Source organism: Sarcophilus harrisii, chromosome 4 (genome assembly GCF_902635505.1).
Source record: "Sarcophilus harrisii chromosome 4, mSarHar1.11, whole genome shotgun sequence".
In the NCBI taxonomy this organism is placed as follows: Eukaryota; Metazoa; Chordata; class Mammalia; order Dasyuromorphia; family Dasyuridae; genus Sarcophilus; species Sarcophilus harrisii.
Genome location: NC_045429.1, coordinates 91,147,436 through 91,173,528, shown reverse-complemented (window position 1 = coordinate 91,173,528; position 26,093 = coordinate 91,147,436). Strand labels below are relative to the sequence as shown.

Here is a 26,093-nt window from a genome sequence, read left to right as displayed (position 1 = left end):
AAATAAATAGGCAAAAAATCAGTTATCTTTTAAGGTTCAGTAGAATGATGATAATTTGTGTGTCTAAAGTTGAATTCAGCTTTAAGCTTTTATGGTATTTCAAACTCAGGATTACAAATTTAGAAGGAAATTAGAGATCATTTACTTTAATCCTCTCTTAATTTATCAAGAAGGAAACTCAGACTATGAGAAATAAAGTGACTTGCCCACATTACACAGGTAGAAAATAGCCGAGTCAAGATTTGAACTCGGGGCCCACAAAACTACATTCAGCATTTATCCAAGTTTAGTGCTCTTTTTACTATACCACAATGAAAAAACATAAAATAATCTCATAATTTATAATAAATATTTAATAATTAATTAAATTATAATTAAATAACAAATGAGTTCCAAACTGAGCTTTTCTTTCTTTTATTTAATTTAAAAATGAAAAAAATGAGAGTAATGGCAAATGTTTCACTGTTTCCCCCCACCTTTTAAAGTGCTGACTGCAATTGTAGCATAAGAGCAAACTAAATTATCTATACTCTCTGGTCTGGTTCCTCTGTGACTAATTTCATGAGTTGACATGATGACTGGCTAGTGTGAGGATCCTGGGGACTTTTTTTTTTTGGTTGGTTATCTTTTGGTTTTTGTTTTTTCTCTGCAAGAGAAAAACCATATTCAATAACCAGTTAGACAAAACTAACAGCTAAAAAAAAGATAGTTTTTTTAATAATTAGTTAAAATTTGACTTTATGCTCACTTTAAGCAAAGCAATTCCTTCACATTTAATTTCTTCACCTGCAAAATGAAAGACTAGATGAGCTATAATATCCTTTCAAATACTAAATCTAATTATATCAATTTCTCATTTTTCCTCTCCATCAAATCGGTATTCTTTAATGCATCATCCACTTAGAAATTGTCTTTCAGATCCTTCTATCTGTGTCTTGTGTTTATAAAATAGGTCACATACAATGTACAAAGCATACCACTAATTTGCTCTTACTGGGCACATCTTTTCCTCTTTTATTCATCTATAAAATGGAACAAAATGTACTATTTCAATGGTCTTAACAGCAAAATAAATTGAATGAATTCTATTGATATGAATATGCTTCATAATACTAAGGAAGTTTTAAGTTAGTATCTACAAATATAAACTATCAATAAATGAAGATTTTCCCAAAGGGAAAGAAGAGTAGTAAAAAGAATAGGAAGGGAAAGGAGAAAAATGGATAAAATCTGAAAAATCTGGAGATTTTTGGAGAAATATGTTGCTAAGAGAAAATTTAGGATAGCAGATAAAGAATTTGCTTCAAGAGTTAAGAAAACTATGCTCAAGTGCTTTCTTCAGTACTTACTGACCCTCTGATTCTGATAAGTCACTAACCTCTCAATGTCTCAGGAAACTCTTTAAATAGGACTAATAGAATTTATATAGTGTTTAAAAGTTTGCTAAGCACTAAATATTATCTCACCTTATACTCACAGTGACCCTGAGAGTTAGGTTCTATCATTATCATCATTTTAAAGATGAAGAAACTAAATCAGAGGGTTTGGGTTTTTTTGGATTTGGAGAGGAGGGTTGTTTGTTTGATTGTTTTGTTTTGTTTCTGGATCACACAGCTAATAAGTGTCTAAAACTGGTTTAAACGCAGGCCTTTTTCATTCCAAATCCAGTGTTTTATCCTCTGGGCCTCCTATGAACATGTGTTTTTCAGAGAGTAATTATAGAGTGTTTTCTATTCTATATTAGTTCAAGTTTAAAATGTATCATTTTTGTATATTTTCTCAAACTCCTTTAAATCCTTCTTCTTTGTATATCACTTTTTTATTTCCTTTTCTTTTCTCTACACCCATTTTTTCTCTTCTGTCCTCTTCACAAACATTTGTTCAATATTTTATATAAAATAAGGTATTATTCTTGATTTTGGAAATATAATGAGCTATATGACAATCACTGCCCTCAGGAAGTTGTAATAGAGTTGATCAATAAATATATATAATAAATTTGATAATAAATATATAATAAATAAAATAAATTTTATTAAGTGAGGAAATATGATAAATATATAAAAACAAATTATCTATCATACAAGGATATATAATCAATTTGTATATAATTAAAATTAATAATTAATTATATATAATAAATTATATATTTCATGTAATTAAATATATAATAATTAATAATTAATAAAATAAACAATAATGTTTTAGATGACCTCCTCACACTAAGACCTGAGAATTACAAAATATCAGATTTTGAAGAAATCTTAGAGGTCACCTAATCCAACTTGTACCCTTACTCCCACTTTGATTAAAAGCCTCCAGTGATGTCAGAAAAATCTTGCACTTCATAAATGACTTGACTCGAACCTTAGAACAGGAATAAACAAATGGAAAGAACAGGAAAAGGGAGATCAACCTTTAGTGTTTCTTTTCCTCAACCTTTAGTTTCCCCACATATTATTATTTTTTTAATTTTGTAATTGAATTTGTCAACTAATAAATTAGGTACTTGTTAGATTCTGTGGGGTATATGAAAAAAGATAAAATCCTAGCCTTCAAGAAACTTGCCTTGTATTTAAGATGACATCGATCCATAAAAATTGTAACTAAAAATACGTGATAAATGAGTAGCATAAATGAGGAATTCATGGAATGCCAGAGAATTTCTTATAAGTAAGAGTATTGAGACTGGTAATAGAGAAAAGATTGAATTTGAGTTGGTCCTTAAAGGATAGGAAGATTCAGAAAATTGCAAAGGATTTTTTTAGGCAAGAAGAAGGACAAGAGCTAAGATATAGATATAATAATATTCGTGAGATATTGGAAGAAATTGATGGAAAAGATGAGTTTTTACACAGGAAAGTTGTAAAATATATACATGGAAAGGTAATTTGAAGTGAAACAATGGAAAATCTTAAAAGCTAAACTAAGGATTTTTGAAAAAAGGAATGGTTCACCATGTCAAATGCTACAAATAGACCTAGGAGAGGAAACATTGACAAAAGCCCATTGGGACAAGAAATCATATCAACATATGGCCATCGCAAATTGATAAGGCAAATATTTGTTCCAAGAGGAAAGTACAGTTAGAAATGATTGTCACTGCCTTTCTCCATATTGTACCATCTTCCCTTACAAGTATATTCAATTAGAACTGGATAGATCACTACCCTGAACATTTCAAATGGTAAAGTACTTATCTATAAAAAGAGGGAATTAGGCAAAGTCATCTCTAATTCCTTCCAGCTTTAATAATTCACTAATGATTAGTCCGTAAAAATGCCTTAGGATGAAAAAAATAGCTTAATTCACTACAACATTACCATAGGCAAGGATATCCTTCATGTTCCTATTTGACAAGATATTTTCTTTATATCAAGTACAAATGGACCTTGTCTCCATTAGCATCTTCTAAAGAAGTCCTATTAACACCCCTCTCAAAACTAAATTCTTTCCAACAAGTTGTCCAGAAATTTTGCAGCCATGGTTAGTTGTACTTTCTTCCCCAGAGAAAAGAAAGAGAATGCTCAGAGAGAAGTATGTGTATGCAAAAGACATGACCATTAATATTTCCTGAGACTTTCCCTGAACTAGATAAAAATCACTTTTTCCATGCCCAATAGGCACCTTTTTATGCAGATTTTGTCATCTTCCACTCTTGTGTTTGCAATCAAAAACATTTATATCCATTTTTAACATTTTGACTATTTTCTGTTCTTTTACATATTGAGATTAATTCAGTTGTCCTCCCAAAGAATATATGGCTTCTATCCATAGAGACAAAGCTAAAATCTTGGGACTTTTCAGAATCAGTTTTCGTGTCATCCAAATAATGTGATGAAAGGCAGAAAAAAGATATGGGAAGGAAAGGAAGGAAGGAAGGAAAATTCTTTGAAGGCAGAAACTACTTAAGGTCATAAAAAATCCTTATGTCTTATAAAGTGTAGAGATCAAGTATTCATGTCAGGATAAAGAAATCATTTGACCTCAAAACTGGTATAATAAAAAAATATGGCTATTGAAGAACTAATACTGTCTTTGAAAAAGAATGCTCTCCATATATGTGTTAGATAAGTTATAGATATAGACCATTAAATAATCACTTATTTTTTTTAGCAAAATCAGCTTAAAGCATTCTGTAAAGCAAATTCAATTTTCCTATTATATTCACAACCAAAATCAAAAATTACTTCTGTAGGAGAGATCCTTTCAGAATGAATTGAAAACTTCTGAGTGGACCTCAGCTAGTGGCTAATCTTCAGTCATAATGTATATTTTAATACACCTACAAGGATCAGTCTTAAGTGAGTACATCACAATACTTTCTGAAAGTTCTATAAAGTTCTTCATTGTTACCTTCTGCCACATTTTCATTATTTAACAACTCCTTATTTAATCATTTCTTTTAAAGATTAATACATTTTCTCTTATATTGTGATTTATATCTCTAAATTCACTATTTTTCAGAATGTTACCCTTTCTTTAGCTCTTTTTGCAAATACTTATCAATTTTAACAAGCAAAATGTTATATTTTAATAACATTTTGCTTGTTAAAATACACATTTCATCATGAAGATTCTTTATGTCTGAGATATTGCAAAATGCATAAACTCCCTATGTTATCGGTGCCATGTATCAATGCCATGTACAGGAATACTCTATATAGAGTAATTAGCTAAACTCTGCACTTAGATCATTAAATACCACATAATTTTTATAGTGCTATATGTTTACAATAATACTTCATTCATTCCAATGTTATAAACATATTATATAGATAGATGTGTCATATGTAATATTCATTGTTATATGCATTTTATATATATTACATAATCATATATATATTTCACTATTCATTTATTCTTTGAAAAATATTTGATTGTTTAGTATAAACAAGGCTCTCTACTAGGCCTTTCCAAAGACAAAAGGACCAAGTTCTTGATTTTTAATAATTTAAAATATATCAAATATTCTGTTATCTACCACTAATAATATTGTGACCTTATTAATGTAGCTTCTCTAAAAATTGAACCCATTTCCATATGAAATATGACTATAAAAGTAACATCTTTTAAAAATGAAATTTTCTTTATTATTCCAATAAAATATCTCTATTTGCAAGACAGAAAGACTGTAAGAACAAACTTGATAGAAATGAAAATGTGCTATAATTTAGAGCTAGCAAAAAAGGTGCACTATTTTTTCTCTTTCATTGAAAGTACATTGAAATCCAAACTGCTACTGTCCTGATTTTTGCTACTCAATAAGACTCCTTACTTGATAGAGATAGCAAACATATAAATAGCTATTCCAAACCAAGAGACACTGCTGACCAAACACATAGGGGAGAGCAACAACATCTATCATTGGAAGAAAAACTCCATTCCAGGCTCCCCTCCTCATCTACTCCCTTGTGTTAGCAAAAGTAGAACTTCACAATGGCATAGGCTCAGGAGGTAGCTGCTAACCTGCCTCTCTTGAAGAAAGGAGATCAGCAGAGAGTACAGAAAGGTTTCAAAATGAAAACAGAATAAGAAAATACAAACAATTCACTCCATTTAGTTTATTAGAAAGCTCCCCAAAATATCAACTTCATATTAAGTATTTAGAGTCACTCTGCAAAGTTAATATTAATCAAATCATACACACACACAAAGAACTCTTAAATCCAAATGATTTTCACTATCTTTGGGACCAACAGAGATGTAGTAGAATGGAAAATGCTATCAAATATTCACTACATAGTCCTTCAACAAATTGGGATCTCAAACCAAATCAGGTAATTGAATTAAAACTATTTCTGAAAATACAATAAGCCAAAATTTGCATAAAATACTTCTGTGAAAAGTTAATTTTATGTCTTCTTAAGACTAGTCTCCTCAGCTTTTCAAGTCAGATATCTAAAATTCACGAATATACCCAGGAAGGGTGTTGGCTCCTTGGTTGCCAAGGCAGAAAAAGAGTACCCAAGTGCATCCATGGCTCTCCAGTGAGACTAAAACCTGGATACGAAAACTTTTTTAGTCATAGGAATCAAAAGAAGGTTAACCCTGACATATGATTCCACATCATCATATAAATTTGGAATTCAGCAAAATGCTAAGAGTAGTCATCAAAATTTGAGGAAGCAAATTTGTGGGCTGAGAACAGGGAGTGGCTTACATGCCACCAAAGCCCTTCTGTATAGCTTCGCAAAAGCAGGATGTTAAAAATATTGTAGAGGTTTTTTAAAAATCCTGATTTTCTCATTTAAAAAATAATAAAACATAAAATCTGACATGTTGTAAAAAGTTTAAAGATTTTATTTCTTTTTTAAAGAAATGTTTTACTTTTTTTAGAGCCCTGAGCAATAGGTAAAAATTGAAAAAGACACTTTTTTTTTATCATGATTTTTTCCAAAAAGAAGACATACTCTTTTCCAGTGTAAGGAAGCATTGTAATCTGTCACTCAAGTTACACCTCCATATTATCTAAGGGAACTTTGGCATTTCTGCAAAGCATATTTCTAAGCTACCAAATCTACATTGACACTCACTGCAATCTTTTCTTTCAGTATTAGTTATGGTCATCTTAGAAAAATTCTTCTAAAATAAAATTTCAAACAAGAAACCATGAAGAGCCAAGCACATACCTGCGACAAAGATATCAGTGTCCAGAAACGCAAAGCCAAATGTCAAGAGTTTAAGCCACAAAAACATGATTATGTCTGGGGATCAACTGTATCCTAATGAAACAGCATCCGTCCTTCTGAAAGGGAAAATAATTGTTATTACTTGAGGGGAAAAAAAGTATTTCTCTGTAAAACAGAATCAAAAATAAAATAACTGAGAGCGCATACTCTGCTGGGTTGTCTTATCAGTCAGAGAGCAATTTCCTCTGTAACCCTTCAACTAACCACTTGCCAGCTACAAGCACTACTAGGTAGTGATGTCAGATCCAGTTTTACCTACTTCTCAAAAAAATATTATAGAGTCCTGTTTCCAGGAAGTTGAGACTCGTTCAAAGTCAGTGCAGTGGCATTGTACTTCCTTATTTCTAGCCATTTTTTTGTTTCTGAGATGAATTAAGAGGCCCTTTTAAAGAGATCATTTTTCTCTAAGGAAAGGACAATCCTTTTTTTTTGTAACTCCCTAAATAATGCTTCTTTTGCTACAGACAACATTTCTGATAAATTCTGTCAAAATCCCAGAAAATTCTCAGTATTATTCTTATTTGAAAGATGAAAATAAAAATCTGAGAATCAGGATAGGTTTGTGTGACTACTAACTGACTGACCATAGAACACAGACCTATCCTATAGGCCCTTGACTTCCTAGAAATGGGACTCAACAGAATTGTGGACCACAAATTCTATGCTAATGATAGAGTTGGGTTAAAGAGTCAAGAAGTATCCAAAGAAAATAGAAAACAATTTTTAGGAGTGGGACATTAGCAGCAAGAGAGATCAGAAAAAAGTCTCATATAGAAAATGGTATTTGAATTTAATTTTGAAGGAAGCTAGAGGCTCTAAGAGATGGAGATAAGGGAGTGCAATCAAGTTATATACTCGGTACTTTAACTAAAAATGAACATTTCCCTATAAATTTAAGGTCTACAAAGCATTTTACATATACTACCTCATCTGAATCCCACAATCCTGTGAGATATAGCAGATAAATATGTTTATCTCTGATGTACAGATGAGAAAATTGAGCCTCACAAAGAATGTCTTGTACATGATCAGCTAACTAGTAAGTGCTACATATTGAATATTAGGATTGTTTTCAACTTTATTCTTGTATTCTAACACAATACCAGGAATGAAATTGATTATTAATTAATTCTAATTAAGCTAGTTGACTTAACTGACAAGGATCAATATCTACCAGGGTTTGTCGACCAATCTCACAGAGTTGTTATGAGAATCAAATGACACAACATGTATAAAGCACTTAGCACACTGCCTGGCACATGGTATGTTTTATACAAATGTTATTCTCTTTCCTCTTACACTTCCCATCTGACCTCCCCCCACAACAGGTGTTCACCTAATTACTTCCTCCCACAAGGCAACAAAACTGTCCCTCTGACTTGATGGGAGTGGAAGAGGGCATGTTCAGACTCAAGCCACACCTTCATAGCATAGCTTCTTGATGGCCTCAAGTTGTATTGTTGTGACTTCCTAATCACAAATAGGACTAAAAAGGTCCACTACTAGAAACTCGGCAAACATCCAAAGACTTTCCATAGGTAGATGACCTAGGGAGGGGGTATCTACCCAAATTAAGTGCTAGAGAATATTTTTTTTCTAAGATATGGTTAAATAAAATGTTATTGTTATCTGTTAAATATAACTTATGAGGACCTCATTTTATCTCAACATTTAATCTGGACTAACAGGATTCAGGCTTGAGCCAGACTCACTTGTAATATTGTTTTACCTATGAATTGAGACAAAATCCTCACTGTTCATTTACAATTGAATTGAAGAAAGAGGATAACAAATATGGACAGCAGGATGATGCAAACACAGGATCTCACACTATACCTTGCAGGGTTTTCTGTAGAATGCCCTCAATTGAAGAGGGTAAGAGTCGCTTTCCCTCCTCATGTAGAATTATTAACTAAGAAGGCTACAGGAAGGACAAAAAAAGGACCAAGTCTAAGATTCCCTTCTTGATGTTGACTCTTCTGCAGAAACTGAACTGCCAGTATAATCAACTAAAAGTAAACTTGATCATTGTATTCAGCAATTAAACTCTTAAGCAGGATGCAATGAAAGTGGAAAAGTAGCTAATGGAACAAGTAAAGGGAGTTCAGCCAATGAAAGTAGGTACTTATAAACCACAGTCTAGGGATGGAAGTATAGCCTCCAATCCAGATGTTTCACTGCACCCTACGGAAATCAGAACCATAATTCTAGCACTTTAATCTACTAAGCAAAACTATTGTTCTATTTATACAGATTGTTTTATTTTTTGATGATTATAAAAACAAATTAGTTTATCATATGTCAGTCAATTAAGCTTTATTAAGCACCTAGTACGTGCCAAGAACTAAGCTAAATACTGGATATACAAAGGAAAGTTAAAAACAGCTTATTCTAAGGAGAGAGAAAACAAGCAAATACTAATATAAAACAAGATAAACAAAATAATTAGGTTGGTAGCTTCTGAAGGAAGTCACTGAGATTAAAGAAGACTGAGGAAGATTTCTGGCAGAGGGTAGGACTTTAGCTGAGACCTGAAGAAAGTCAGGAAACCTTATTGCTAGAAATAATGTGAGAGAGCCTGAGGGACAGCCAGTGGAAATGTTCAGTATAGTGAGAGAGAATGTCATATTCGAGGAAGAGAAAGGAAGCAAATAACAGGATCACAAAGTATGTGGATAGGAGAAAGGGCAAAAAAGACTAAGGGTAGGAATGAACCAGATTATGAGAAGCTTTCAAAGCCAAACAGGATTGTATGTTTAATCCTTTTGGCAATAAGGAATCAGAATGATGGTATTGTCAGACCTGTGCTTTAGAAAGAACAATTTGACAGCTGAGTGGAGAAAAGTACTGCAGGAGGGAGGGACTTGAGGCAGGGAAACAGATTAAACACCCATTGCAATAGTTTGAGCTTGAAATAATGAAACCCTGGATCAGGGTGAAAGTGTGGTTAGAGGAGAGAAGAGAGCATATTTGAATGTCAAATAAAGAAGCCTTGGCAACAGATTGGATGTGGCTGATGAAAGAGTAAGGAATAAAGGATAGCAGTCAGATAGTGAGTCTGGGTGACTAACAAGATAGTGGTACCCTCGACAATAATAAGAAAACTTAAGAAGAGGGAGGAGGTTGGAGAGAAAGAAAAAAAGTTCAATTTGGGGCATGATGAGTTTAAAATGTCTACAAGGCATTCGGTTTCAGAAATCTAAAAGTTAGGAAAGCCTAGAGGCTGTTTGACAAGTCGATCTGAGAAATAATTGAAAACATGGAGCTGATGAGGTTGTTAAGTGAAATAGTAAAGAGGATAAAGAAAAGACCCAAGATAGACCCTTGTGGATCACCTATGGTTAATGGGCATGATCTGGATGAAAAGGAGACAGAGAAGGAATAGTCAGAGAGACATAAGAAAGACTAAGGAGATCAGTGTCATAAAAACCTAGAGAGAAGAGAATCAAGGTGAAGAGGGTAAACAACAGGGGAAAAGACTACAAAGAGATTAAAGAGGATTGGATTTCAGAAAAGGTCATTATATTGGGCATATATTATTGATAACTTTGAAGAGAACTGTTTCAATTGAATGATGAAGTCAAAAGTCAGACTGCAAAGAGTTAAGAAGAAAATGAAATGAAAGAAAGTTGGGTACCTATTATAAACTTTTTTTTTCCCCTCAAGGAATAGTTTTAGCATAAAAGGCTAGAGAGATATGGGACCATCACTACAGTGGCTGAAAGGATCAAGTGAAGGTTTTTCTTGGTTGAAAGAGATATGGCTGAATAAATTTGTAATAGAACAGAAGAAGCCAGTCAATTGAAGATTAAGGAGAGAGTAGGCATGATAGAGAAAGCAATCTGTTTGAAAAGACTGGATTAAATTAAATTAAATTGTTATTCAATGAAAACCATTGTTTCTGGAAATAAAAGACTTGGGTTCAAATCTGGCCCTTCTATTTATTATCTATGTGACCTTGGAAAGTCACTTACATTCCCTGAAATTCAGTTCAATTATCTGTAAAATAAAAGGTTAGACTAATTGCTCTTTGAGTCTAAATCTATGTTCCTATGAAATCCAAATAAAGATAAAAACAGAGAAGGAGAAGGCTGGGTGGGGGCAGGGTAAAGGGAGAGTTGAAAAACTAGGGTTTTAAATTAGGAAATGAAAGTCCAAATGCGAATTATTCCAAAATCTCTTGTATTTTCTTTAAGAGAATTGAAAGTTACAGGATGAGTATTGAAAAACATCACAAAAATGATAACTGACTAAAATTTTATACTCAGGAAATAACTTATTACTGGAAGTCACTTCAGAATTAGCACAGGTGAAAATGATACCAAATTAGAAAAAAGACTGTGGTCAAAAGGAGGACACCGACTACAATTATGATAGCTCAAACCTGAATTATTCAAAAAAAAATAATTGTGCCAACAATGGGAAAGAGCAAATAAAAGACATTGAATCTGATTATGACCATTTCCTGCAAAAGTTTACCCAACATGAAACAACTGCTATGGTGTGAATTGTAAAAGATAATAAGTGCTGTTTCATATAGCAACCATTTCATCTCTCTGTCAAGTGGAATATCTTAGCAGCCAAGGTCAATACTGATACTTAACAGCCAAGCAAAAAAAATAACTCTTTTGCAAAATGTAATGGAAACAAATGGTGAGAGATTATTGGCAGTATGACCTCACAGACGTGAAGAATTACAAATGGGAAAAGAGACCTTCAGAAATTCTAGTGATAAATTCAACTAAACAAGATTGCCCAATAAGGTATTTATAGCCAAGAATAGAAGGAAAATATTTGGGCAAAAAATTCCTTTTAAAAAAAAGAAACAGGTTTTCCATGAGGTATACAAGAAATTATTTCCCCCCAGATTTACTGATGGTTACATTAGGACCTGTGTTAAAATTATGAAGATTCCTTTTTAGATGTAACCAGAGATAAATGTGATTCACAATCATCCAATTATCAATATTAAACAACGAATAAAACAGGAAGATGTGCTCACCAAATATGTTTGCCACAGTTGTGAATATTTTCTTGCCCAGAGAACAAGTGGAAGAGGGATTCCATAAAGATGGTTGAGTCCATTCAGATGTCCTTATTTGCAGAAGATACTGTGCTGGCTACATCAATTTCCTTGGTACTACAAGGACACCTAAATGGTCTCTGTAAACATTCAAAGGAAACTAACTGAACCATATATAAAAGAAAAAAACAAAAACAAATAGATGAAGACTATTTTCTAGTCATTACTTAAACCTAAATTTAAAAAAAATCATAGTTAATCTATCAATAGAAATGATAATGATTGATATATTTACAGATATAAACGCTGATGATAGACAAACAGATAGATAGATAGATAGATAGATGGATAGATAGATAGATAGATGGTAGAGAGAAAGGGACACATAATTTTATTAGTATACAAAACTCCAATTAAGGTAATCTTCTCTTCAAATACAGATTAGTCCTTGTTCTGCAATTTAAGAGTCATAGAAAATTGACTGAAGCACTGAAAATTCAAGGGTTTACCCAGGATATCACTGTTTATATATGTCAAAGGGTCAAATGAAAACCTTGAATTCAGGTCCATTTGATTCAGAGGCTTGCCCTCTACCTCTTAGACCCAGAAACCAAAGATTCGAATTGGATACAGAATCAACTATCAAGTTGGTATGACCTTTTGGTTATTATATGGCCCTTCCAAGAATCCCAAGCTTCATCTTACCACAAAATTGATTATTTTAAGTTCAATATTCTTTTGTTAATGATATATGATTGTGTCTGCAAACCATAGAATTCAACAAATTCCAAAGTATAAAAACTGCAGTGGCCCAGAAAGGTAAGAGATTAATGCAATGAGTAACTTCCATACTATCACCAGTGGTTATGTGAATATAGGAAGTAACATAATAATAATATCCATAAAGTGTAAAATTAGAAAAGTACATGAGTCTGTCATCAAATGAAAATGATGAACTATTATTATTTGAGGTAGGACATCTTTCACTCCTAATTTTTCAACTTTCCTTTTGGTGATATGGTACAACCTGCTGAGATCTACTATATATTTCTCAGTTGCCCTCTGTGATATGCATTTTCAATTTTTATATTGAATTTCATATTCAATTCTATCTTCATTTTTTTGGACATCATTTGTCATAAGTTCTAAAGCATTTAAATTTTTCCCCATTTCCTTATAATGTTTTAGAGCATAACATAGACTTTGAAAAGCATTTTAACAAGGTTCTAGAATGTGAAATTTCCCCTAGTATTTTCCTTTTTTAAAATTTATTTTAAAAAAACAGTAAGAGAAACAGAAAAGGAAAAAAAATAAAAGAGAACATTGTCATGTGCTCAACAGAATATCAGCTAGTATTTAAAATATATAAAAACAAATTACCAGATCAAGAAAGTATATATATTAGTAGAAGAAATTCATGAATATCCATTTTTTCTTTACTTCCTTATAAATTGTTCTTAGGTTCTCTGCTCTGTACTTTACTTTATTCTTTTTTCCCCTTTCCTCCCCCCATCATCTCCAAGCAAGCTACAGTTAAGAAAAGATATATTTATGTATGTGTGTGTGTGTATCCTTACATGCATACCCACACTCACACCCACACACATCTTTCCTATCTCTGCTTTCTCTTTAATTAAATTCTGCTCCATAACTTGCCCTGCTTTTGCTTAACCTCCCACCATACAAGGATCCCTCCCTTATCTTCTTCCCTCATCTTTTACTTCTCCATCCACCCATCCTTCCCCACCTTATTTCTTTATAGATTTTGGAGGGCACTATACCCTTCATGGTCTATATGTAGTGTTGCCTATTCAACTCATTCCCCATGTGAGTAGGTTTTTAAAAGCCTTCCTCCCTCCTCTAATGACCTCTGTGTCTTTTCTTCCTCTGTACCTCAATTGTATAACCTGATTGCTACTTCTTCATTTACTCTTCCAATCTTTCTTTTGAGTTACCCTATCGTTAATGTGATGCTTAAACATATAGTATACATATATACATATATAAAAAACATAAATAATTTGTCCATGTTTAAACAGTTTGTGAATGTTAAGTACCTTAAAACTGATCTTTCATATTGGCTCTTATATGTTAAACTTTTTGTTAAGTTGAATTTTGATTAATAGAAAGTCCTGAACATCTGCAAGTTCATTAAATGCCCATTTTTTTCTCATTCAAAATCATAGATAGTTCTTCTAGAGAGCATATTTTTGACCACAGGCCTAGTTCTTTTGATTGTTGGGAGATATGATTCCAGGACCTACAATCTTTTATTGTAGCTACTGATAAGTCTTGTACAATTCTAATTACAGTTTCAGCATATTGGAATTATTTTTTTCCTTGTTTCTTGAGAAAATTTCCTTTTTATCTGGAGGTTTTGAAATTTGGCAATAATATTCCTGTGTGTTTTCCACAAAGAATTTCTTTGAGATAGTGATAGGTAGATTTTTTCTATTTCTACTTTCCCCTCTTATTCTTTCACTCCAGGACAATTTTTTGGATTATTTCCTGCATTATTGTGTCAAAGTTCTCTTTTTGGTCACTACTTTCTGGCAGTCCTATAATTCTTATATTTTCTTTTTTTGATCTGTTCTCCAGATCTGTCATTTTTCTTATGTTTCATATTCTGTTCTATTTTCTCATTATTTATAATCTGTTTTGTTATATTTGGCCTCTCATAGCTTTATGGCTTCCCTTTGCCCAATTTTAATTTTCAAAGAGTTGTTTCCATCTTTGAGACTCAGTATCTCCTTTTCCAGTTGGTTAACTTTTTCCCCATAATCTTCTTGTTTTTCTTGGATGGTTTTTATTTTTCTTTTTTAGGGTTTTCTCAATGTCTCATTTGATTTTTAAATTCTTTTTCGAGTTCTTCTATAAATTCTCTCTGTATAGGGAGACAGTTCATGTTACTTTTTAGAGTAGAAGGTTTTTTTTTTTTTATATATATACTAAAATATCCTAGTCTTCCCTGTTCCCATAATATGTTTCAATGGTGGAGTTTTTTTCTTCTTTGCTGGTTAATTTTTTTTTAAATAAGAGGTAAGCACATTTAATTGTGGTATGGGAGGATGGTACCTCAAACTTCCTTTTAGCTCTCCATTCTAACCAGGAACCCCAAACCAAACAGTCCATCTCCTGCAAGTGCCCTCAGCCTGCAGTGTCCTGTCCCACTGCCTGTCCACTCACCAGGTGCTGTTTCCTTCTCACACAGGGCCAAGTTTTAGCAGCACAGCTGGGCCTGGCATTCCCAATCAATTTAAGTTCACTCTTTTCCCAGACTCAAAACACTGATTCCATAAATAGTCATGGAGGTGAAAGTCCCTGTGGTTCCTGCTGAGGATCCAACCACACCCAACTAGCCTGAAGGGTCCCCAATTGATGTTTCTGCAGAGCTATTCCTGAGGTGTTTGCACTTCACAGGGGTTACTCCCTATCTGGGGTCTTTCTTCAGATCTTGTTGGGTTATATCAGGAGGATCCTTGTTCTGCCCCAAGTCTTCATGATTTTTCACCAGTCTGTGTTCTCTCTAAGGTTCTAATTTGATTTATTTGTGGGGAAAATCTGGACAGCTTGAAATTTACTAACTTATTTTGCCTTCTTCCCTGAATCTTCCCTCCCCTAGTACTTTCAAATAATAAATATTCTTTAGGAAATTTTTTCCAACTTAATAGTATTATATTTTTTATTATATGTAAAGATAGTTTTAACATTCCCTTATTAAAGATTTTGGGGTTCCAATTCTTTTTTCTCCCTCTTCCCTCCCTTTCCCTCTCCTCAAGATGGCAAACAATCTGATGCAGGTTATACATATACAATCATATTAAACATATTTACACATTAATCATGTTGTGAAAGAAGAATCAGAACAAAAACCAGGAGAAAGAAAAAAAAAACAAAAACAACAATGAAAATAATATTTCTATCTACATTGAGATTTCATAGTTCCTTCTTCACATGCAGATGACTTTACATTCTGTGTCTTTTGGAATTGTCTTAATTGTTGAGAAAAGCTAAGTCTTAAAGTTGATCATCTCATAATGTCACTATCACAGCACAGAATTTACTCCTGGTTCTACTCATTTCATTCAACATCAGTTCATATAAGTCTTTCCAGGTTATTTCTGAAATTTGTTTGCTCATCATTTCTTATAGAACAATATAATAGTATGCCATTACATTCTATACACGACAATTTGTTCAGCCATTCCCCAATTGATAGACATTTCTTCAATTTCTAATTCTTTACCACTATAAAGAGAGTTGCTATAAACAGTTTTGTATATATGCAATCCTTTTCCATTTTTTAGTATCTCTTTGGGAAACATAACTAGTAGTGATATTGTTGGATCAAAGAATATGAAGAGTTTTATGGCCCTTTGGGCATAGTTCCAAATTGTTCTCCAGAATAATTAGATCAATTAGATCAATTCACAACTGGGAAATATTTTTGATAATTCAAACACTAAATTCTAACAAAACACCAACTTCTGTATATTTCTGCTTCGATGGTATTCAAATTCTATTCACATTGCAGAAAAAAAAAAAACCTCTTATTTTAAAGTTATATTCAACTCAGTTATTAAGCAGGGACCAAAAGACAAAAAAAGAAAAAATGATCTATTCAGACATCAAAATGGCAAATTTCCTCCTTGAAATAAACACTCGGGCTTTCTGCATGTACCATATTTTGGATAAGTTAGTGAAAGCCCTATTGAGGCCATGAGAGGACACAGGTATTCTTATTTTTTTCATTTCCTACCAATTAATAAACAAGCCAAGGGGAGGAGAACAAGAAAGGAAAGGGAGAGGGATAGGTGAAGAAAGGGAAGAGAGGAAAACGAGAAGTAGGAGTTGGGTGATGGAGAGACCATATTTGCCCTCAAAGAGTTTGCATGGTATCAGGAAAAACAATACAAACAAATGTAAGAAAACATAGAATAACTGCTCGTGAGGAATTCAGAAAAAGCATCCTGTAGAATTTGTTGTTTGAATCAAAAGAGAGGCCTGTGGCCAAAAATATCATATCTAGAAAAATTATCTGTAATTTTTAATGAGAAAAAATGGACATTCAACAAACTTGAAAATTTTCAGGACTTTTTTTATCATAATGACTAGAGAACTGGATTTGGGATCACATATCACCTTAGACACTTATTTACTATGTGAACCTGGTCAAGTTAACTTATTAGTTTCTAATCTATAAAATGAAGCCTCTAAAATCCCTTCTAGATTATAATTATCTTTATGTTCCAGATCTGTAAGTCAAAATGTCATGTTGGATTACTCAGGGATCCTCAAACTATGGCCTGTGGGCCAGATGCAGCAGCTGAAGACTTTTATCCCCCTCACCCAGGGCTTTGAAGTTTCTTTATTTAAAGGCCCACAAAAAAAAAACGTTTTTGTTTTTACTATATAGTCCCGCCCTCCAACAGTCTAAGGGACAGTGAACTGGACCTCTATTTTTTTTTTTAATAGCCTTTTATTTACAGGATATATGCATGGGTAACTTTACAGCATTAACAATTGCCAAATCTCTTGTTCCAATTTTTCACCTCTTACCCCCCACCCCCTCCCCCAGATGGCAGGATGACCAGTAGATGTTAAGTACATTAAAATATAAATTAGATACACAATAAGTATACATGACCAAAACGTTATTTTGCTGTACAAAAAGAATCAGACTCTGAAATATTGTACAATTAGCTTGTGAAGGAAATCAAAAATGCAGGTGGGCATAAATATAGGGATTGGGAATTCAATGTAATGGTTTTTAGTCATCACCCAGAGTTCTTTCTCTGGGCATAGCTGGTTCAGTTCATTACTGCTCCATTGGAAATGATATAGGGATTGGGAATTCAATGTAATGGTTTTTAGTCATCTCCCAGAGTTCCTTCGCTGGGCATAGCTGGTTCAGTTCATTACTGCTCCATTGGAAATGATTTGGTTGATCTCATTGCTGAAGATGGCCAAATTCATCAGAATTGGTCATCATATAGTATTGTTGTTGAAATATATAATGATCTCTTGGCCCTGCTTGTTTCACTCAGCATCAGTTCATGTAAGTCTCTCCAGGCCTTTTCTGAAATCATCCTGTTGGTCAGTTCTTACAGAACAATAATATTCTGTTATTCATATACCACAATTTATTCAACCATTCTCCAACTGATGGGCATCCACTCAGTTTCTATGAACTGGCCCTCTATTTAAAAAGTTTGAGGACCCCTGGATTACATCAATGAAAAGACTTCTCAATAGAACAAGATAGTCATTAATGTAATTGGGAAATCAATCTGAACATCCCTACCTTCTTTTTAAAAAGGAAAAAAAAATTATGTCCTATAATCTTTCATTTCCATAACTATACTTTGTAATCTTCTCTTGCTTTATAATTTATCAGTCCAGATGGCCCAATAGTTTTGGTTCAATGAACTCCACCAGTGGAAATCATAGTGACTCTCCATTGTCATTATGATTTTTCTAGCTCCGCTTTCAATTTTCTAAATTTCTAATTGTTTTTTGGGGAAAATCAGGATACTCTTGAATGCAATTTAGACTCATAGGATCACAGACACTTGAGAAAGGTACCTGATCCAAGTACCTCACTTTCAAAGTTATATGAAGGATAAAGAGGTTAAGTCACTTAAACCCTGGAACTCTGACTGAAAATCCAGTATCATTTCCATTGAAACTTGTATTAGGACTTCTAACTAGAAACTCAATACAAATTCAGCATTATTAAATGCTTGCTGTGTTTCAGGCACTACATTAAATACTGGGTATGCAAAAATGAGGAATTGATTGATAATTGTCAAAGAGACTTTAGAAAAATCAAAAAGTATGATGGATGAGTAAAGACAATTAATATTTGGCAATTGGAACATTAGTCACTTTGCAGAGAGCAGCTTCAGTTTAATGCTGAGTTCAAAAAAGAGATTATAAGACAATGAGGGAATGAAAAGTGGAGTCACCTTTTGTAGGTGATGTCAAGTAGTTAGCCATCTGAGGGAGAAAGGATATGGACTGACAGCTAGTAGGGATGAATGGATTAAGGGAGAGTTTTTTGAGGATCTAGGAGTATGAGTATGTTTGCAGGTAGTAGGGAAGCAACCTATAAATAGAGAGACTTGAAAATAAGTGAGAGAGCAAGAACCAATCAGTCAATCAACCAATAAACATTTATTAAGTACTCTGTGCCAGATATTGTGTTATGTTCTGGAGATTCACAAAAAAGTAAAAATCAATCACTGTCCTTAGGAAGTTTACAAGCCAATGGGAGTAGAAAGCATACAAACAATAGGCAAAGTTGAATATGCACAGGATAGATTGGAAACAATTTACTGAAAGAAAGCACTTTAAGAGGCTGGGGAAGGCTTTCTGTAGAAGGTGAGATTTTAGGTGATATTTAAAGAAAGCCAGGGAAATCAAAAGTCAGAGTAGGGGATGGATAGCATGCCAGACATGAAAGTTGAAGGAGAATGCCTGGAGCTGGAAGATGGAATATGATTCTAAGAATAATGAAAAGATCAGTGTAATTTGTTCAACAAATATGTATTGGGAAGTAAGATGTGAGTAGTCTGGAAAGGTAGGAGAATAATAGGTCATGAAGAGCTTTGAATATCAAACCACACATTTTGTATTTTATACTGGAAGTAATAGGAAGCCAATGGAGTTTACTTAGTAAGGGAGAGAAATGATTAGATCTGTGTTTTAGAAAAATCATTGTAGTGGCTGAATGGAGAATGTATTAGAGTGAAGAAAGACATGAGGCAGCCAGATCCATCAGCAGGTTATTATAATTTTCATGGCATGAGATGATGGGTCTGTATGTTATGAGATGTAATGGGCTGAGGCTTGAGTTGATGCACTGAGGTCCCAAGCACGTGAGGCTAAATAGTAATTGGACTATACTCTATTAATATACATGATTGGATAAAGAATGGATATTCTTTGAGCCTGGGTTCTATGCTGGTAGCTGCTGGTTGTGTGGCTGCTGGTCTAGAACCCAGGCCAAATCTCTCCCCGCGTCTCTTCCTGTCTCTCTGCCTCCACCCACCAAAATCGTCATTTCCTATACAACACATCAGGACTTGCACAGAGAGTGGGTGGGGGCCATTCTTTATCCAAGCATGTATATTAATAGAGTATAGTCCAATTACTATTTAGCCTCACGTGCTTGGGACCTCAGTGCATCAACTCAAGTCTCAGCCCATTACAATAAGAGAGGACATATTTTTTAAAAAACTTTTAATTTTCAAAATATATACATAGTTTTTAACATTCATCCTTGAAAAACCTTGTATTCCAAATTTTTTCTCCCTCCTTTCCCCCACCCTTTTTATTGATGGCAAATAATCCAATATGTGTTAAACATGTACAATTCGTCCATACAAATTTCCATAATTATCATGCTGTACAAGAAAAATCAGATCAAAAGGGGAAAAAAATGAGGGAAAAAAAACAAAAAGCAAGCAAACAACAACAAAAAAGTAAAAACATTATGTTGTGATCCACATCATAATCGCCATAGTTTTCTCTCTGGATTCAGATGGCTTGTCATCACAAGGCTATTGGAAGTGGCCTGAATTACCTAATTGTTGAAAAGAGCCAAGACCATCAAAGCTGATTATCACAGTCTTATTGCTGCCATATACAATGTTCTGGTTCTATTCATTTCACTTAGAATCAGTTAATGTAAGTCTCTTCAGGCCTCTCTGAAATCTTTCTTTCTTTCTTTCTCTCTTTCTTTCTCTTTCTCTCTTTCTTTTTTTGCTGAGGCAATTGGGGTTAAGTGACTTGCCCAGGGTCACACAGCTAGGAAGTGTTAAGTATCTGAGGTCAAATTTGAACTCAGGTCCTAAGTGTCTGGGGTCAGATTTGAACTCAGTTCCTCCTGATTTCAGGGCTAGTGTTCTATCCACTGTACCACCTAACTGTCCCATGCTGATTATTTCTTATAGAAGAATAATATTCCATAACATTCATGTGCCATAATTTCCTCAGTCATTTCCCAATTGATGGGCATCCACTCAGTTTCCAGTTCCTTGTCACCACAAAAAGGGTTACTACAAACATTTTCGCACATGTGGGTCCTTTTTTTTATACTCTAGAGAGGGCATATTTGAAATATATTGCAAAGATAAAATCAACAGAACATAGCAACAACCTGAAATTGGGGGCAAAGAGAAAAGAAATAATAAAACCTCCAGATTTCCAGCCGGAGGGGCTGGGAAGATGATCTTGCTCTCTACAATGATAGGGAAAGTAGGAGAAAGGGAAGGCTTAAGAAAAAGATAATGGATTTTTTTAGTCATTGAGTGTCAGCAGAGAAATTAGAACAGGAAAAGAAGATTTGAGAATAATTTGCATAAAAATAATAATTAAGTCCATGGGAGCTAATGAGATCATGAAATTAGGTAGTATGGAGGGGAAAAGAATAGGACAGAACCCTGAAGGATACCTATGGTTAAAACATATTATTTGGAGAAGTATCTGGCAAGAGAAACACAAAAGGAACAGTCACATAAGTAGAAAGAAAACCAGGAAAGAAAAAATGTAGAGAGAAAAAAGTATTAAGCAAAAAGTTATAGTAAAATGGCTATAGGGAGGTTTAGGAGAATTAGTACTGAGCAAAAGCAGAGAGAGACAGAAAGAGAGAGAGAGATTGCTTCAAAAGGAAAGGAAACATGCATTTATAAATAGAATTTACTGTGTCAGGACCTGTACTAAGCACTTAATAAATAGTGATCCTCATAACAACCCTTAGAGGTAGGTGCTATTATTATCCTCATTTTACAGGTGAGTAAACTGAGATAACTAGGGAGTTTGGTGAATAGAATGACATGCCTGGAATGAGAAAGTCTCATCTTCCTGAATCCAAATCTGGCCTCAGACACTTCTTAGCTGTATGACCCTGGACAAGTCACTTAATCCTGTTTGCCTCAGTTTCTTCATCTGTAAAATAAGCTGGAGAAGAAAATGGTAAACCACTCCAGTATCTTTGCCAAAAAAAACCCTTGGACAGGACGATCCACAGGGTCACAAAAAACCAAACATGAATGAGAAATATTAAAACATAGAAAGGCATTGTGACATGTTCAATTAGATAGTAAGGAGTGGATCTGAAAATGAAACCTAGATTTTTCTGCCTCAAAGTTTCATGCTCTTCTGCTTTATGAGATCTCTCCTCGAACAGTTAGAGGCACTACCCTTAGCCAGAAAAAGTCACCTCTTTCTGATACACAAAAGGAAAGGAGAAAGGGATGAGTGAAGACATAAATACTTTAAGATGAAGAGAAATTGAAGGATTTCATGTCAGTTAGCTTTAATTTCTTCCATAACTTAAGAGATGCATTATTTGTTCTAGTGCCAGAGATGAGACCAAGGTCTTAAAGAAAGAGAGAGAACTAAGTTTAGAATAGAAATAGTGGAAAATGTCAAAGGTATTTCATGAGAAAAAATGATGTCCTAGCTGAGATAAGGTAATTTAAACCAATAATGGAGAAAATTAGTGCCATTTCCTCACATTCTCCATTCCAACTAAGGATGGATGCATTTGTGTGCATTTATTTGCACATTACAGAACAATTCAGTTGAAAAAGCATATATTAAGTAAGTACTATATGCAAAGCATTGTACTCAGCACTAGAGATGCAAATATAAAATGAAAAATAGATGGGAAAGAAAGCATTAAAAAACAGGATTGAAAAGGTGGAAATGTAATTGAAAGGAATGGACAAGATATAAAAGTCCATGTGGAAAAACAGTCTATCACTAGAGAGGAAATCAGTAGAAAACTAATATAATGTTATTATAAGAAGAAAATAATCCAGACTTGAATTCCAGAACTTAATGGAGGATAATTCCAAAGAAACCAATGAAAAATGCAACCTATCCACAAAGAGAGAACTGATGAACTCTGAGAGCAAATTGAAGAACTTTTTTCACTTTTTTTGGTAGTAGGGTTAATATGGAAATGCCTTCACATGATTTTACAGTATAATTGAAATATTGTTTGCCTTTTCAGGGAGTGTGGAAGGGACTGAAGGGAAGAAGAGAATTTATAACTCAAAATTTTAAAAATAAATATTAAAAAAAAACTTAATGGGTCCAGTTTCTCCATCACATTTCACCATTTAAATACAATTGTTTCTCTAAACATTTTCCCCTTCCTCCTTTGTCTCTTCAATTTACCATTCATCTCTCATCCCTGTCCTTTCTGTGTGGCCTTCACAAAAAAAAAATACCTACCTTGCTTTTTTAATGTAAACTTTCGTTGAGTTTTTCACTTGTGAGTGATCTCAAGGCATAGCAAACAATAGGGAGCCATGATTGGGGAAGGAAGGAGAAAGTTACTGTGTTTAAGATAAACAGTAGCATCAGTAAGTGTGGGTTGACTGATTTTTTTTAAAAGGTCAGATCTAAAAAGTATTTAAATTTATATTCAAGACTATGGTCTCCTTCATACTACCACTTAATTTAATTCTTAGCTACCTTCTGCTGTTCTCTGCCCCCTGCCAAACTCCCCATATTCCTGAGGCAGCAGCACTGTGTGTGTGAGTTGATGTAGAGCTTCTCTAAAGCCCTCCCACAAACTTCTCTTCTGCTCCTGATACAGGCGGAAATGAGCTCAGTTGAAGAAGCTTTGACTAGTTTCATGACCCCTTCTGCAGCTGTGGACCATGTGCCTCGAACCTTATCTCAACTGACTTGTGGTGACTGCATATCTGAGAGGTGCAGCAGAAACTCATGGCTATCGGAAAGTAAAATTGTTGGACTACTATTTTCCAATCTAGAAAATCCAAAATGCTTTTGAAGCAGCATCCACAGATTTCCCTTAGAATTAGCCAAAACCCCTTCAGTCTTATTACTGTCCTGCCAATTTGCTTCAGATCAAGGGTGAGACAGGAAAGTGTGTTCACAGGAAATGAGTGGTTCCCTTTTTAACAAGATTAGCTTGTCTTTTAGCCCCCACGGCTAGCTGGGTGCTATTTTCTATTCTTTGGGCAGTTCTCTCCTTTCTGTAGCCAGAAGAATTGGTTACTGGTCCTGGAGGGGAGATGGTCCTACCACACTACCCCATGGCACCTTTAAGGGTTTTTGCTCTCTGACCCAAATGATGATGAACAGAAGCCTAGATATCTTAAGCAGAAAGTCATGGGCTGTGTTGCTCTTACCATGAGTTGCTGAAACAGGAGTAAGAGATGCTATCATGTGATAGCATCTTAGCTTCTACTCCTGGGCAAAGGCCCAGAAAGGTAACAGTGGTCACATTTCTACTTCAAAAAATCAGAATGTCATTAATGATATACTCAAATTCGGTTGCCTAGCCCCTGTACACACTGTAATGTGGTCTATGCAGGGAGTTAGGAATGGGAAGTGTTCTCTTTATAGCATGATATATGAAGATATGCTCTCTTATGAAAGAGCTCCTCCTTCAATAAAAGGGGAAAAGAATTGGGCTCATGGAGCACAACTCTGAAGATTAAGTTGCCCCGGAGATGATAGCTTCCAAATTCAGAAATCCATATGGATCTATGATTTTGCCATATACTTAACAAGCATTTATTAAGTGTCTACTAAGTACCAGGTTACTTTCTGGGTACTGAAAATGAAACAAAAAACAAACAGTCACTGCCTTCAATAAGCTTACATTCTACAGATAATGCACAGCATGTGGCCAGATAAATATGGTTTCACAGCCTGTCTTGAACATTCAAAAACTGTGTGACCTGGAAAAAAAATCATTAAGTCTCTGGGCTTCTGTATCCCATTTGCAAAACTACCATCATCAGTATTGATGAAAAGTGTACAGTTCTCCCCAATTTTCCTTCACCATGAAGGTGAACAACTTTATCCTGAAAGATCACATACACTTGAAATACCCTCAGATCTTGGGGCTCCTCCCTCTCTCTAATTGGATGGCTACTCCAAGAATTTTTAATTTAAGGAAGGGCCCAAACCACCCATCTCTTCATTTCCCACCAAGCTATACTCCTGTTGACTTTTACATCATATACCTGTGTTTCTATTCCTCTACTTCCATTCCACATTCCCTCTCTTTGTTCTTTTATGAATTGTCTTTCCATTAGAATGTAAGTTACAACTTTAAGCAATTAAGTCATTTTGACTATTATAAATATCCCAATTAACTACAAAGGATCTATGAAGAAAGACACTGTCTGCATTCAGAGAAAGAACTGATAAATAGAATGTATAGGTGCATAGGATGATTGTGTGTGTGTATCAAACATACACATACATACACATATTTGTTGAATGAAATCCATCTCTAGGGGTTGATGTCTGGTGTGAAGAGAAGAAAAAAAGGAAAAACAAATTTAAAATAATAACTACTACATATTTTAAAGGAATAACAATTATACATAAGAGATTTGGAGTACTAATCATTTTGTTTATTCTATTATGTTATAGAAATGTTTGTTTTTTCCCATAAATTAAAAATAAAGCAATTTTTAAAAAATAATGTTAGATCCCTGAGAGCAAGAACTGTCTTTTTTTTTTCTTGAAATCATATTTTCAGTGTTTAGCACAGTGTCTGGCACATAGAGAACACTCAACAAATGATTGTTGACTACTTTACAGTTTAAAAGTTTTGAGAGACAGTATCTGGGTAAATTAATCATTTTATTGATAAGACCATAATTGGCTATCTCTCTTACATTAAAGATCCCTAATGGTCATGGGGTCACAGTATATATGTCCTAGGAAGAGTAGGTGTTCCTAAGGGATGGCAATCAACTCAAATTTGTTAATATAATAAGAAATATAAACTATATTATAATGAAGATTTGAGTGATTTAGGTCACTCAAATGTTAGTGAAAGAGACATCAATTTCCATATCATCTGTCTTGATAATACTGAGAATCAGTATTTCCCCAGACCTGTCCAAACAAACACAAGGAGCAGAATTATACAGACCAAAACAAACTTAGAATTTCTTTAACACTCAACAAATGATTGTTGACTACTTTACAGTTTAAAAGTTTTGAGAGACAGTATCTGGGTAAATTAATCATTTTATTGATAAGACCATAATTGGCTATCTCTCTTACATTAAAGATCCCTAATGGTCATGGGGTCACAGTATATATGTCCTAGGAAGAGTAGGTGTTCCTAAGGGATGGCAATCAACTCAAATTTGTTAATATAATAAGAAATATAAACTATATTATAATGAAGATTTGAGTGATTTAGGTCACTCAAATGTTAGTGAAAGAGACATCAATTTCCATATCATCTGTCTTGATAATACTGAGAATCAGTATTTCCCCAGACCTGTCCAAACAAACACAAGGAGCAGAATTATACAGACCAAAACAAACTTAGAATTTCTTTTACTATCTGATTAGATCTTGAC

The 26,093-nt window shown here is 34.0% G+C and overlaps 1 protein-coding gene across 8 annotated transcripts in view; it reads right to left on the bottom strand.

The window, feature by feature from the left end:
- Window positions 1-6,942, bottom strand: part of PTPRC (protein tyrosine phosphatase receptor type C) — a 133,737-nt gene extending 126,795 nt beyond the window's left edge. For all 8 annotated transcript variants that reach the window (XM_023501842.2, XM_023501843.2, XM_023501845.2 and 5 more), the window contains exons 1-2: window positions 6,840-6,942; window positions 6,633-6,748 (exon numbers count right to left, since the gene is read on the bottom strand). In XM_023501842.2, coding sequence (XP_023357610.1) covers window positions 6,633-6,699 — 67 coding nt within the window. In that variant the 5' untranslated portion in view covers window positions 6,700-6,748; window positions 6,840-6,942. The remainder of the gene's footprint in view (window positions 1-6,632; window positions 6,749-6,839) is intronic.
- Between the last annotated feature and the right edge of the window lie 19,151 nt (window positions 6,943-26,093).